This window comes from Stenella coeruleoalba, assembly GCF_951394435.1.
Source record: "Stenella coeruleoalba genome assembly, chromosome: 15".
NCBI lineage: Eukaryota > Metazoa > Chordata > Mammalia > Artiodactyla > Delphinidae > Stenella > Stenella coeruleoalba.
Genome location: NC_137161.1, coordinates 27,301,163 through 27,317,647, shown reverse-complemented (window position 1 = coordinate 27,317,647; position 16,485 = coordinate 27,301,163). Strand labels below are relative to the sequence as shown.

Genomic DNA, 16,485 nt, shown 5'->3' with positions numbered 1-16,485 from the left:
CTATAGGTATTAAACTGTCTTGGCTTCATTGTTGCTTTTGGAGAAAACTGTTCTAATGTTGCTTCTTTGAATGCAGTCTGTCTTCTCTGCTTGCTTTTCAAATTTCTCTTTATCTTCAGTTTTTCTTCTATTTTATTGCATGATTAGTTGTGATTTCTTTTTATTGATCTTGTTTGGTATTTGTTGGCTTCTGGAATGTGATTGTATCTAATTGCTTCTGGGACTTTCTCAACTTAACCTCTTCAACTATTGCCTCTGCCCTGTCCCATTTTCTCCTTTTCTTCTAGTTCCAATTAAAAGTATATCAGACCACTTCACAGTATTATTCTTCTCTTATTTTTTCATAGTTTTGACCTTTCTGCTACACTGTGGATAATTTCTAGCCTGTTTTCCAGTTCCTTAGTTTTCTCTTCATCCTTTTGAATCTACTTTTTTTTTTTTTTTTTTTTTTGGCCCCACCACACAGCTTGTGGGATCTTAGTTCCCTGACCAGGGTTTGAACCAGCGCCCTCCACATCAAGAGCATGGAGTCCTAACCGCTGGACCACCAGAGAGTTCCCTGAATCTACTGTTAAATCAGTCCATTTCAGTTACTTATTTCTGAAAGTTCTGTTTTGTTCTTCCATGTTTTGAAATCTGCTGTTACTTTTTAAGTATCCTGTTCCCTGCAGATATTCTGAAACTTATTTCTGTAAGCATAGTCAACATAGTTGTTAAGTCTCTGTGGGTTTTTTTCTGTTGTCTGTTCTTTTTCTGCCAGTCTAACTATTGGAGTCTTCAACACCTAGTTGTCTTTGATTACAAGTTGGATATTGTATATGAAAAATTATTTGTAGGATTCATTTGAAGCCCACAGCAAGCTTGTTCATGTCAGGTATCTGTGGACATTACTGGTCCAGGGACCACCTTAAAACAAGCTTCAGATCAGACATTCCCTCTATAGGGCTATAATTCTTCCCTGGATCTTCTACTCCCTTTTCACTCCCACCCTAAGATTGTAACTCTCAAGTCTCAGCTTATTACGATGAGGGCCTCGTCTTTATCCTCCCTCCCTCTCTTCTTTCTTACCTTCAATTTATTTATTATGAGGAGGGACTCCTCACCTTGTGAGAGCCCTAGGCTTTGGTTTCTGTCAGAACAAAATTCTAATTTCCAGGGATCAACAAAGACGCTTTGGGCTTCCTTACTTCTCTGGGCTCTCATTTTCTCTTCACTTTTGGCTATATGCTTGTCGGTCTTATTTAAGAATGTAAGAGAGAGATGGGTGTGTGTGTGTGTGTGTGTGTGTGTGTGTGTGTGTGTGTGTGTGTAATCCATTCTCTTTGGTTCTCACTAGGAGAGTTGACCTAAATAACCTAGCCTGCCATTACTGAAGACAGGAAAGTTACCTGCAGAAATCTTAACTTTGAAAACTGAGAAGCAGTCACACTTTCAGGGATTGTCTACAAACTCTAGCTACTTGTCCTTTCTAGGCATTTTGTTTTGTGACCTCTGCAGTAGAACTGATTTGTTAGAGGAGTGGAGAAAGGAAGAGAATGAGATCTAAAGTGCAGTGGTTGTGAATTAATCATTGTTTCGGGGGAGAGGGCCACATATAGTAACAGTTGAGTAGAATGCACTAGTGTTTTCCACCGTAGATATTAAAAGGTTGTTGATCTGATGTGCTTCTTATAGAGGATAACAGGGTGTGCCAGCTTTTGGTCATTTGGGGATACAAAGTTATAGGTCTTTAAAATTCCTAACTTAAAGAATTGTGCTTTACAATTTGTTGTATTGGTGTTTCTCGTCTGAATAATTCCTGTGCACCCTTCAAAACTGAGCGTAGATGTTATTTCTTCCCTGACTGCCTTTCCCCAAACATTGAAGTACTCCATAAATATTTATTGAATGGATGATAATGGGTTGGTGGGTGACTTAAGTTCCCTTCAGTTCCTGCAGAGCACCCTGACTTAATTCTTTCAAGCACTGATCAGAGATTTTAATAGTCTGTTTTCTTTGTTGGAGGGCAGAATTACTTTCTCTTTATTCTCCAGGGCCTAGAGAAAGTATCCCTTCCTGGCAATCAAGCATGTTTCCTGGTACATAACAAGTATTAGATAAATGCTTAATGAATGAACATTCTGCTCTTGATTTTGAAAGGAGGAGGTAATTGGAAATTAAGGGCAACTATGGACATTTGAAACAAGTAATTCAGATAGTATTAACTACTTATGCTTTTTTTGTGTTCATTTGACCTTCTAAACAGTGCCACTTTGAAAGGGGAAAGGACAAGTTTGTATGACTAAATGTTTGTCTTTGCTTCTACCACAAGGCAAAAACATATACATAGTTTGTTCCACAAATCCTCTTACCAGTTTTTGCTGCCTTATTGCTAAGAAGAGTTCATTCTCTGCTGCAGTGCTTCAAAGGTGTTTTTCCTCATACAACTGCTTTTCCTCTAAACAAGTGGTCCTAAATCACGCAGTCAGTGCAATATAAGCACATTCCGCATTCTTTACTGTAGAACTCTTTGTCCTGCCTGGACGAGTATGAGCTCTTGTTCATTAACTATGGTTGATCTAGGGATGGGAGGGGGAACTTTTTTTTTTCTTAAGATGGAGACCCTAATAAATATTAGGGTTAAAAGACATAATAAAACTGTTTCACAATTTGAAAATATTTTAAATTTAGAGTTCCAGAATAATCTTTTCTAGTTCTAATACTAGAAAATTGATCTATAAAACTACATTAGTACAAATGACTGATTAGACTTGTGCATTTTCTGATATTGGTCCATTCACTAAGCCTCTGATTTTCTTTTTTAGTTGCCAGATTGAAAAACAGAAATCACATGGAGTAGAAGAGATTAGAGGGAGAGACTGACTGAAGAGGACAAAAGGAGTTTTTATTGAAATTAATTAGTTCTGTTACATTTATGTCAATAAACTTATTACTTTCACAGTACATATTTTAGCCTGATGATTTAGTGAAGTTTTCTTTTCCTTGCATTTTATTAAAGTATAGGTCAAGCAGAGCCATGTATTAATAATTGGCTTTGGTTGTGGTCTGACTTTAGTAGGGAAAATTTTGTTGACAAGATAATTTTTCATAGTTGATTAATTGGCTTTTATTAGGCTAAGCATTGAGCAAACAAAACTTAGCCATGACTTCAGAGTCAGTCTGAGGGCTTTTAAAATAGAATTAGTGATCTGAAATTATTAGCCATGAAAGTTACATCTCCTTTTATGCAATACATGAGGACAGTAGGAACTAAGTAAGGTCATTTAAAATGGAAATTAGGGCTTCTCAGGTGGCGAAGCGGTTGAGAGTCCGCCTGCCGATGCAGGGGACACAGGTTCGTGCCCCGGTCCGGGAAGATCCCACATGCCGTGGAGCAGCTGGGCCCGTGAGCCATGGCCGCTGAGCCTGCGCGTCCGGAGCCTGTGCTCCGCAACGGGAGAGGCCCGCGTGCCGCAAATAAATAAATAAATAAATGGTAATACTTTTTCTGTAAGTTATATTTTTTTAAGGTATACTTCTATTGTGAATGGTAGATAGGAGAATTGACCTTCAGGATACTCAGGACTCAAGCACTTTTCCCAACTTTCAGATAAGCCATTATAAAAATTGCTAAACTAGAGTTTCTTCAGTATTCTTTTAATTCTAATTGTTGTGGGAGAAAAATACCAATCTTAACTGTGGCCCTGTTATTTAATAGAAGAAGCTATATTGGTGGGGCGGGGAGTGAAGAGAAAATTACTCAAGAACTCTTGAGTTAGTCTTTTAGTTTTCCTAGCTATGTACCAGATGACCTGAAGTGTTTAGGGGTACTCTACCTTTTGGAGGCAACTTCATTTTTATTTCATTTTTTTGAAAATAAACCAACATTGATTTGATTGATAAATAATATTTACTGGACATCATACAAAATGCAGACACTTCAGCTGGGTACTGTAAAATCAAAAGATTAATTAGATAATGGATCTTGACTTCAAGGAGCTAAGGGTCTAATAAGGAAATTAAGGTATGATGTAGAAAGTGATAAGTTCAGTTCGATAGGAATGAAAAGACATGAACCTTAAGGGCCAGCCATTTTGGCTTTGAATCCCAGCTCCATCTCTCCTGGATATTCTTGCTAAAGCTACTGAATTTACTTTGGCTGTTTTCTTATCTGTAGATTAGGAAAAGAAATGCCTGCCACATAGAATTCTGGAGGAGAGGTGTGGGGGGCAGGTATTTAAAGCTGAAAAACTCTTTTAGCTCCAGACTTGTAATACCTGATTGCCGATTCAGTACCCTTTTTAATATGTCAAAGAGCCATTTTAACCTTATGTTCAAAACCTGACTTGTGAGCTCTTCCAGAATGTTTTCTGTCTCCATGAATGGCATCAACAGTCTCTCTAGCCAGAAATCTAAAAGTCACTTCCACTCCTTACCCCATCATCCAGTCCACCCAGAGCTATTGATTTTACACCATAAATTTTGTTCCTCATATTAGTTCACTTATCTCCATTGCTACCACCATAGGTCAGGCCTTTATTATCTGTCTTACATAGGCTACTGTTGATAGCTTTCTGTTTCCCTGAAAATATTCTCTCTTGCCTGTCTCACACCCAGCCAGAGTAAACTTGTTCAAAATGTACATATGGGTCACTTTTCTGCTTAAAATTCTTCAATGAATTTCCATTATCCTTAATCTGCAGATAAAATCTTAAAGGCACATTGGTCTCACTGTTCTGCCTTGCTCATTATTGTATTCCCAAAGCCTAGCATAATACTTTTTCATAGTAGATGCTCATATATTTAAGGGATGAACAAAGGAAGGAATGTCTGAAAGAACCAAATCTGTGGTTGAGAGATTTAGGCTTGTCCCTGTATTTCCTTCCTATTAGGCTGCATGTGAATATACATACACATTTACAGCAGTACAAGTGAAGTAGTATTTCTGAATAGAATAATGTTTATCTTCTTTTTTCTATCTTTTTTTTTTTTTTGCGATACGCGGGCCTCTCACTGTTGTGGCCTCTCCCGTTGCAGAGCACAGGCTCCTGACGCGCAGGCTCAGCGGCCATGGCTCACGGGCCCAGCCGCTCCGCGGCATGTGGGATCTTCCCGGACCGGGCACGAACCTGTGTCCCCTGCATCGGCAGGCGGACTCTCAACCACTGCGCCACCAGGGAAGCCCTCTTTTTTCTATCTTTTCACATCCCCTCTTTACCCCATTCCATCACCCTCCCTCATCCCTCCCTGCACCATTTTATTTATCTGAAGTTGCTAAGCTATAGTTTAAGAACACACACCCCACCATCCCCCACCCCTGTTTTCTTCTCCCCGCATAATTAATGAAAGCCAACTATTTGGAATTCATGTGAATGACTCTCTTACTCTAAGCAGATTATTTGGTATGCATGACAGTAAAGTGAAGCACCTCTTTGGGTTACTGCAAAAATAGCTCGTTGTCCTCCCAGTGGAGAATCAAATTCACCAGTTCATAAATTAGGTCCCAGTTGATGAGGCACAAAGCTGCAAGGGCCAGTCAAACAAGTACTTGAGAATCTCAGGGTTTCATCAGTGAATAGCCTTGCTCTACGCTTCTCAGAGAATGCCAAGGCCTTATGAGAGCAGAAGACTGGGTCATAAGAGTGTGATTGATACATGGGCTAATAAATGGGAGTTGGGGAATATTTTCCGTGTGAGTCAGATGATTTCCACAGAGAAATGAGGTCTCATTTTGTAATGGCATGTCCACCCATGAGTTGGCCCTCAGAGGCTGGGAGTTAACCACAGCTCCTATAATTTCTGTACTTTGAAGAAAACTAGGAGAGAAGACCACAGCCTTTTAAGGTTAGGCTTCTGCTTATTAGTTTTCACTAAGGAGCAATGGCATAGTAATCATTTAATAATAATTTACATGTGTTCGGTGTTTTTGAGCCCTTTCTGGAAGATCATCTCGCTTGAGCTTCCCTTCAGTCTGCAAGTGCAATTAGGCAGGTTTTATAAGTGATGAATCAAAGCTGGAAGAACCCCAGTAGAGGTCCTGTAGCCAAATAGGGATTTGAACCCAGGACTCCACTGCTTGCTTCATCACATTGCATATTGCATCTAATCCCATTTATGCAATTTGTGCTGATTTTACAAACTTCTTAAGTTCATTGGGGAAGAGCTTTGAGACCCACGGTGTCTTACAGAATATCAACAGAAAGAATAAAATACCTATAAAGGAATATAGAGACTGAAGAGAAAGATACTGTTTCAGAGAAGAAGGTAAGAATTTAAGAGTTTAGTATCATTAAAATTCATAAATTCCTGGGACAGTATTTCTGCTGGTTTAATGCTGTTGTCTATACAATTTTGGCTGTTTGCGCACATACACACACCTTTACCCGTCTCCCTAGCGTCTTTTGCTGTTGTTAGTGCAGTGATAATAGTCACCAAAAAAGCCAGCAATCCTAAAGCAGAAATGACCTTGTTTCTTTGGGAAGAAGAAAAGTTACAATAAAAGTGTCTGCTTTCTGGTTTTTTGCTTGTTTGGGTGTGTGTGTGTGTTTATAATTAATCAATATTAGGTAAAGATACATTAGGTTATTATCACCCAGGTGGTTTTATAAAACCAAAGAAATAAATATTTGGAAATAATTTTAAAGACAGTTTTGGTCCACTTTTTAGTAAGTATCTGAATTATTTTATTGTGTTCTGGCCATTTAAGTTGTATACATATGGGACCCCAGAGTTGAACAGAGGCAAGTTATAGGGGCTTTTATGAATTGGAGAATTCGTAGGTAGACAGATGGATCTTTTGATCTCATATATTGCTGGGGAGGGAGGTGGGAGTATCGTTGTTTGTCACACTTTTGGAGGATAGCATTAACCCCCATCCTAGTCTTTCTTGCTCTTCCTCTAAAAGCTTTAAGCTGCTGAAATTGTGGGCATAAGGAGACATCTCTTCTGGCTTACTTTTTGGTGTAGTAGCTAAGCTCCAGCTTAAATACAACATTGGAAAGAACATGTAGATGGTTGTGAGTCTCATAGAGGTCTCAAATAGGCACAGTTCTAAACACTTTACACTTATTAGTTCATTGAATCCTCACCACAAACCTGAGAGGTGAATACAGTTATCTCTATTTTGTAGTCTGGTTAAATGTCGTCAGCTCCTTCTAGCTGTGTGTCCTTTGGCAAGTTACTTAACCTTTCTTTACTTCATTTTCCTCATCTGTAAAATGGGGGTAATGGTAACTGTCCTTACCAGTTCCTTGTGTGGTAAGGGTTATGAAATAATTCACATAAAGCACGTAGTGAATGCTTGTAGATGTTAGCTGTTGTTATCTAACTAGTTTATGATTACATGGCAAAAAAGATTATCGTCACAAGAATCAGAAGTTTGGTTTCCAGTCCTTAACTCTCCTGTTAAGTAGCTATGTGATTATAGGTAAATTTTCCTCTTTCTGGGCCTCAGTTTTCTTATACCCATTTTTTTAAAACTTTCTACTTGAAAGTAACTTCAAATTTATAAGAGACAGAAATAAAAATAGTACAGATATGACACCAAAAGCACAGACAAGACAAAATAGACAAATTAGAGTTCATCAAAATTTAAAAGTTTAGTGCATCAGCGGACACCACCAACAGAATAAAAAGGCAACCCACAGAATGGCAGAAAGTATTTGCAAATAACATCTGATAAGGCATTAGTATCCAGAATATATAAGGAACTTCTGCAACTCAACAAGCAAAAGAAAAGAAAATAAAGGACTTGAATAGTCATCTCTCCAAAGAAGATAAATAAATGGCCAGTAAACACCTGAAAAAGTGCTTAGCATCACTAATCATTAGAGAAGTACCAGTCAAAACCACAGTGAGATACCACTTTATATCCATTAAGATGGCTGCTATTAAAAAAAAAATTACATAAATGCTGGAGAGGATGTGGAGAAATTGGAACCTTTGTGTATTGCTGATGGGAATATAAAATGATGCAGCCACTGTGGAAAAGAGTGTGCTGGTTCCTCAAAAAATTAAAGATAGAATTACCATATGATCCACAATTCCACCCAAAAGAATTGAAAGGAGGAACTCCAGAAGATATTTGTACAGCAGTGTTCATAGCAGCGTTATTCACAATAGCCTAAAGGTGGAAACAACCCAGGTGTCTATTGATGAATGGATAGACAAAATGTGGTATATACATGCAATGGAGATATTCAGCCTTAAAGAGGGAGGAACTTCCGGCATATACTACAAACATGGATGAACCTTGAAGACATGCTAAATGAAATGAGCCAAGTGTAAAAGGACAAATATTCTACAATTACACTTACATGAGGTACCTAGAGTAGTCAAACTCAGAGACGAAAAATAAAATGATGGTTATATAAGGAGCTGGGGGCGGAGGGAGTTGGTGTTTAATGGGTACAGAGTTTCAGTTTGGGATGATGAAAATTTTCTAGAGATGGAGGATGTGGTGATGGTTGTACTAGAATGTGAATGTACTTAATCCTCTGAACTGTATGCTTAAACATTGTTAATTTTGGTAAATTTTATATTTATATTTTACCACAATTTTTAAAAATATATGTTTCAACAAAATTAAAATAGTACAAAGAAACATCTGTATCCCCATTGACCCAGATTTACTTACTGTTATATTTTACCCCATTTGCTTTACATGTGTGAGTGCATTCTTGTATACACCTAATCTAAATCCAGGTTTGTCATTTGATCTGATAGTATTTTTAATAGCATTTTCCCACGTCTAGTACAGGATACAGTCTAGAGTAGGACATTGTATTTAGTTGTAATGTCTCTTTAGCCTTCCTTTATCTTTTATAATATTGACATGTTTGAAGAGCACGGTGTATTACTCCCCACCCCTGAATTTTTTAATAGAAGCTTCCTCATTTTCTGTTTGTCTTTGCCTTGTAATTAGATTGAGATTACACAGTCTTGGCCAGAAAATGCATGGGTGATGTGTCTTCCTCAGGTTATAACATCTGGAGACTCAATATATTTTTTTAAAATATGATTGGCTTTGTCCTGTGATTTATGCATCAGACAGCATCCCATCAAACAAACAGAAGAAGGGTGTTCCCTCAATACATTTGTAACTAAATGCAGAGTAAAGGGAATCTACAAATGTTATAGGAATCTCAGAGAATGGAGATAAGGAGATTGGAGTAGGGGTGGGGTGGGGGTGGGGGGTGGGGGGGACATGATGAAGGAGACTTAGTTTACTGATTTGGTAGAAAGCACATTTCTAAAATTTTACCAGCTTTTCCTCAGTGTCAAATTCTGCATTAGTTCAGCCAATATATATTACTGTCTTCCACCAGTTTTTTTATTTACCTACTTTTTAATTAATTAATTAATTTTATTTATTTTTGGCTGCGTTGGGCCTTCGTTGCTGCGCTCGGGCTTTCTCTAGTTGCGGCGAGCAGGGGCTACTCTTTGTTGCAGTCCACAGGCTTCTCATTGTGGTGGCTTCTCTTGTTGCAGAGTACGGGCTCTAGGCATGCGGGCTTCAGTAGTGGCTCGCGGGCTCTAGAGCGCAGGCTCAGTAGTTGTGGTGCACGGGCTTAGTTGCTCTGCGGCATGTGGGATCTTCCCGGACCAGGGCTCGAACCCGTGTCCCCTGCATTGGCAGGCGGATTCTTAACAACTACACCACCAGGGAAGCCCTCCACCAGTTTTTATTAAGCTTGCTCCTATATTAAATAAATCAGGAGGAAATTACTGGTTTCTTTTTCTTTTTAATGAAATCAAGTGTATCTTTCAAATGGTGATCACTGACCTACGTATTAGTATGTAAAGTTACCCAGATAATAAAATGACGTTGAACTTTGATGTATGAGAACAAGTCTTTATTCTCTTCCTGGTTTCATCAAATATTAGTCAGGCTAAGGTTTGTACTCTGGACTTTGCCACCATTCTAGAGTGTTTTAGCACCCTTACTTGAGCTGTAGAAAGCTGTTGAAAGGAAAGTGCTGTTCTTGCTAATACTTTTTTTTTTGGCTGCATTGGGTCTTCGTTGCTGCACGCAGGCTTTTTCTACTTGCGGCGAGCCAGGGCTACTCTTCATTGCGGTGCACGGACTTCTCATTGCGGTGGCTTCTCTTGTTGCGGAACATGGGCTCTGGGTGCGCGGGCTTCAAAAGTTGTGGCTCAAAAAAAAAAAAAAAAAAAAAGTTGTGGCTCGCGGGCTCTAGAGCACAGGCTCAGTAGTTGTGGCGCACGGGCTTAGTTGCTCTGAGGCACGTGGGATCTTCCTGGACCAGGCCTCAAACCCATGTCCCCTGCATTGGCAGGCGGATTCTTAACCACTGTGCCACTAGGGAATCCCTTGCTAACACTTTTTGTAGAATGTATAAATAGTAGTAATGCTGATGGGTTTATCCACAATGCCATTCTTCCCTTTCAGGCTATCTTTTAAAGAGCATCCAAACTTTAGATGAAGAGGTAACAGGCTACTTTGTAGAATAGGATTAGGGCCAGTATACGTTTAAGTATATTTCTTGGGATTTGGGTGTTTTGTTTTAATTTTTCCCCATGTTTCAGGAAACACTGTGATTGGCACAGTTGGGATATATTCATCGGTTAACAGGTAGGAGAGCCAGAGGTATGTTTGAGGCCATTACTCAGGATGATTTTTTTTCTTCCTATATGCTTTTTAAAAATGGTTCCTTGGCCTTTGTGTGTTTTGTTTCTGCAGTTTGAAGAAAACAGTTCTGAAACGAGGTCTTACCCCCAGCTGCCTCTCAATACAGTGATTGCCATCTCTCCAAACGTCAAGTCCAGCTTTGTCCGCCAACCTGTCTGACATGTCGGGACCCGTGCCAAGCAGGGCCAGAGTTTACACAGATGTTAATACACACAGACCCCGAGAGTACTGGGATTACGAGTCACATGTGGTGGAATGGGGGTAATAATTTCCGTTTACTTCACTGTACTCACCCAAAGGGCTGACTCTTGTGGATTTGTTGAGTAATTTACAACAGGAAACTTCCCTGACTGTACAGTTATAAACCTCAAGATTGAACGCAATTTTTGTTTTCTTCTACAGTAGAGAAACAGGGTATTGGCTTTGGTCAATTAACAGTTCTGATGGGTTTACCATTTTAAAAACATTTCGGTCTCTTATTCTTTTCTCCGATGTATATATTCTGTATGGTAACAAAGAGTTATCTATTAGCTTGCTCAGCTAAGGGCTTTGCAGTTAGGTGAGAATTAATACTTGAGAGACTTTGAAAACACCAGGCTCTTACATAAAGTATTTTTGAGGTCAGAGAATGTTTTCCCATGATGATACTGAAGGATAAAACAGTTCTCCAGAAAGGTGTCCTCTTTCTGATGAGAAGCAAAATTAAACCCTTAAAACATTTGCCCTTATCATGAGGCTAGCCATGTGTAACGTGGAATTCAGCCCAAATTCCATCCTGAACAGTTGCAGTCTGCCTGAACAGCTGTGTTTGCCCTCCTAATTTTCTGTGCAGTCTCATTTGGATGTTTGCATTTCTTGTCCCAACATAGTATGTATTTAATTGATCAGGTCATACCTTTTGTGATACAATTATTTTGATATTCAAATGCAAAAGATAGCAATTTGAAAACTTGGTAAAGCTGCAGCTCCCATACACTATATTTTATATCTGTCCACATGTGATTTTCATAGCATGTAAATGGTCTTCAAAATTTGTCATAGGGTGTGTTTTAATGCTGATTGGGCCATGATTCTTAACGGTAAGTACATTATCTCTGCACAAGGAGGCACAGTGTGCTTCAAAGATACCATCAAGAACCATGGTACAGTGCCAATAAATGTTACCATTATTGATAATCTAACAATTTTCCTCTTACATCACATGCTTTGGACTCTAGGAATACCTGAGTTTTACTGCAGAAATTTCAACTCTCTTCAAATTAAGTGCTTTGAGCTTAGTTCTGCTTAAATGGCACTAAACAACCCTTTGAGTTTTTGGTGTGGTGCTATTTGCTTGCTTGCATTTGTTTTCTGTGCCCTCCCACAGGAAAAGAGCTCAACCAGAACTAAGAGCTTCCTTCCCTAGACCTGCCATGATTTTTACATTGTCCATTGTCCTTAGTACCTTTTACCTTCTCTGTTCATTCACTTTCCTTTTTTTTTTTTTTTTTTTTTGCTTGCTGATTTTTTACACTGAATTTTCAGTGCCTCCAGCAGGAGTAAATAGCATTTAGACCTTATTGAAAAGACTCATTCTTTAGAGCAAATTCCTCTAAGTTGTAAGCAGAGGCAGGGAGAAAAATGTTAGCATTTCCCTTATTCTTTTTCACCTCTGATGTTGCTTAGTAGTCTTGGAATATGGATAAAAGTAGGGGAAGGGACACCTAGCTGTGGTTCATGATCTGTAGTGTGGTTTGCAAACTTCATTACGTGGACTGTCCTCAGAGCTTTGGAGGGCAAGTTGGAGGTCAAACCTATATGTTTGAAAGCCACTTACCTGCAAAAAGACCCATTAAAAATTGGCTGCTCCCAAAGTGTGGCTGAATTGAAATATTCTTGTATTGACTTCCTGTAAGATGCCAACACTGAGCCAGGCACTGAGGGACAGGAATATATATAAATTATTTTCCAAGGGAAAGCTGTCTGTTGTTGGAGACGAACATACATAACAAACCCCAATACAAGCTGTCTACATGTGGTATGTCAATAGAGATGTGAACAACTTGGGATTTGAAAGAATAACTGAAAGTCTTAAATTTTTTAATGCTAGGATTTGGAACACACATTTTAAATTGGCCAAATTTTTTAAAAATACAAAGAAGCCAATTTGGGAATTATTTGAAATACGGTTTATTTCTTTTACTCTACTGGCTATAGTTTTGTAAGTTGAATTAGTGCTTGATAATTTGAACTTTTAAAATCATTGTGACTGACTTTTTGTTCCCAGAAATCAAGATGACTACCAGCTGGTTAGAAAATTAGGCCGGGGTAAATACAGTGAAGTATTTGAAGCCATCAACATCACAAATAATGAAAAAGTTGTTGTTAAAATTCTCAAGGTAAGTACAAGAAGAGAGATTATAACTTCACAGGTTTTTGGAGTTTAGAAATTTTTTTTAAGGTAGCGCTTGAAAGGGTTTTTGGAGTGCTTTAACACCTTGATTTTATTGCTCCTTTGAAGTCGATAGAAGAGATTATCTTCATTTGACAGATCAGGAAACTGAAGCAAGAGAAGTGTTTGACTCAAATCGTACAGCTAGATTGTGGCAGAGGGAGGGAGTAAAGATTCAGTCTTCTCTGTCCTAGATCTTGCCTAACGCTGATTTCCTATTTCTTACATTTTTAGTTCTAATCCATGCTTTTGTTTGCAATGAGTTGTTAGCTCTACTGTGTAAAGATGAGGAGCCACAAATGCAGACTTTTAGGGGACAGGTGGATCACATTAATGCAGCTAGTCTGATTTAAGTGCCCATGATTAGAAGATGTGAGTGATGGGTACCGTGGCATGTGCTCCAGCTCCAGCTGATGATTGCCCAGCAGTAGTGCAAGTCTAATGTTTTTTGGTACTGTTTCGCAAAAAGAAGCTAGACATTTATATTTGTATACTAATTCCCCTGGCTTTTAAATGTTGGCTCGAGTGTTTTAAAACACCGTACAGGCCAGATTTGGCCAATGGGCTACCTGTATGCAAATTGTGATTTAGTTATAACTGTACTGTACACTGCCATATACCAGGAACTTAGCATACAGTTCCTTGCCACAGGAACTTTTCCATATTTGACACGAGAAGCAGAGGGACCCAGACTTTCTCAATTTATAACACCCATATTGCTTCAGTGACTCTCATGGTACCCCTAAGCCAAAAGAAATACAGTTTTGTTTATTAAGTAGTTAAGTCCAGGTAACTAAAAAAAGTATTTATGTTTCAACTGGTAGCCGTTTAAAAAATTATACACATAAGTTGAAAGAGAAAAGTAATTTTATTTTATTCTTATATAACCATAATTAATTACTATTGGGATATGTATACCTATTAGTCACTGCACAACTTCTCAAATGTTGGAATCAGATTGGACACCAGCAGCCTCATTTCCTGTTCCACATTGATTTTTGCACAATACTTGCTTTTTGTCACAGCAATTGCTGAAAACCCAGTTTCACAAAAATATGCCATTAAAGAGAATGTAGTGCAATCTAATATTGAAACTGAACTACCTCAGGCTGGTAGTGTACTCAGTGACTGACAGACAGCAAGTATTAATTGGCGTTTTCCTTCAAAAATTAAAAATCCCACAGAACACCTGTTTTGGCATACCTTTCGGGAACCAAAGTTTAAGTATTTATATCTTATCTTGTGTAGAAAGAGAACTAGGCTGGAAATCGGGACATTTGGATTCTAATCCAAACTCTAAAAGTAATTAGCCATGGTAGTCCTTTTAATTATTTAAGACATATTGGTTCATCTGTGAAAATGAGAGTTACCAGGATCGAATACAAAATTGTATATAGATATATACTTTGGAAACGGAAGTTCTGTGTAATTGTAAGATGATATTCCTTTGGAAAAGTATATGATAGACTGAGGTGATATATTATTTAGAGTCATCTGAAAGGCATAAATAGTGAGTCTTACAGTTCAGAAGAGAGTAGTGATGGTTAGGCAAAGCTCCCTGGAACTATTTTCAGGGCCCGAGTGGGAGAAGGTTTTGGATTGGTGTGCATGGGAGCATGGAAGGGAAGCATAATCTAGAATGCACAAGATTAAGAAAAGAGGAAGAAATAAATGAGAGAAATGTTTCATGTGGAAGCTGTCATGTGATCATACATGGGAAGTAAACTTGGAAAAGGAGATTAAATTAATGATGGCCTGGGAAAAGATAACATCTCCATTTCCTTCCAGCCTTGAAAACTGTGATTTTTATCTCATCTAGGTTGTTGGGAGCCATTGATGGTCTTGAATGATGGGTGGTTTGGAAAGATTTTTTTCCTAGCTCAGTCTTTTCCTAACTGTACTGTATATGTTACTGTAACTGTGTAGCTAGATGGTATAATTATAAAGTTCACTCATAACTATATTTAAGTTTTTTAATTTCCCCCCATTTATTAGACAAAATTTGCATTGATCACATTAAATTAGGATTTAAGTGACCTGCCTGGTCTGTCTAGCTTTTGTAAGCTAGACAAAAGCTAGCTTTTTTTTTGTAAGCTAGACAAAAGCTAGCTTGTAAGCTTTTATAGATTTTAAGAGTTCTGTAGAATAAAATTTTTGTAAACCAGTAGCTTTCTGCCATCAACCAGCAGTTGGGATATAGTGATTCAGTAGAAAACAGGAGAGAGATTGATGGATTCGTTCCTGGAGAGTAGAAACATCTCCTAGACACTCCAGCAGATCAGAAAGATCCGGTAGTCAAAGCAAATAGAAAACTTGTGATCAGCTTGTTTCCTAGCCAGTGTAGTGAGTTCTAATAGAAGCAAGGCTGAGGCCATGGATTGAATTAAATGTGGAATTCACTACTAGTAAAACAGCTTCCATTTATTTATTTACTTTTAATATGTTTTTTAATTTTTTTTTGGCCACGCCTCATGGCTTGCGGGATCTTAATTCCCCGACCAGGGATCGAACCCGGGCCCTCGGCAGTGAAAGCTCGGAGTCCTAACCACTGGACCGCCAGGGAATTCCCAGCTTCCATTTATTGACTGTCTACTTTGCATTGGGCCCTTTTGTAGCTGTAGTATTTACATCACAATTCTGCAAGGCAAGTGTGAAGTTCAGAAACACTTAAGTGCTTTTCCCAAAGCTACACAGCTACAGAGCCAGGGTTTGAGGACAGTCTTTCCAAAATGTGCTTGCTTCCTGCTGTACCATGTGCTTAGGACTCAAGAAAAGGTTAAAAGAGTCTACAGTATTGTTTGGTAGTTCCTAGATCTGGATTATCAACCCAAGAAGTGTCTCAAAATAGATCTCCAGCTCTGTTCTCAAGATTCTGATTCAGCAGATCTATACAGTTTGTATATTAAAAAACCCAGGTTGATAATCAAAGTTTAGTAACCAGTAGTCTTGTTAATGAAGAGATGATATATACTTACAACAGTTTCTAAGAAGCATATGCAGTGTGTCAGTAGTCTGAGGTGATCAGCACCAATAGGAAAGATTGCCTGGTCCAGTGTGGCAGACACAGGTCACACGTGGTTATTGAGCATTTGAAATATGGCTGGTCCAAACTGAGATATGCTGTAAGCATAAAATACAGCAGATTTCAAAGGCCTAGTACAAAAATATATATATATAAAATTGCTCATTAGTAATTTTTTATATTGATTTACATGTTGAAATGATAACATTTTGGTTATATTTTTGTTAACTAAAATGTATTATTAAAATTAATTTTGTCTGTTTCTTTATATTTTTTAAACGAGGGTACTAGAACATTTAAAATACACCTGTGGGGAATTCCCTGGCGGTCCAGTGGTTAGGACTCGGCACTTTCACTGCCACAGCCTAGGTTCAGTCCCTGGTGTGGGAACTAAGATCCCAC

The 16,485-nt window shown here is 38.5% G+C and overlaps 1 protein-coding gene across 1 annotated transcript in view; it reads left to right on the top strand.

The window, feature by feature from the left end:
* Positions 1 to 16,485, top strand: part of CSNK2A1 (casein kinase 2 alpha 1) — a 53,500-nt gene that overhangs the window by 19,605 nt on the left and 17,410 nt on the right. The window contains exons 2-3 of the mRNA XM_079944761.1: positions 10,682 to 10,891; positions 12,897 to 13,008. Of these exons, the coding sequence (XP_079800887.1) occupies positions 10,791 to 10,891; positions 12,897 to 13,008 (213 nt within the window). The 5' untranslated portion in view covers positions 10,682 to 10,790. The remainder of the gene's footprint in view (positions 1 to 10,681; positions 10,892 to 12,896; positions 13,009 to 16,485) is intronic.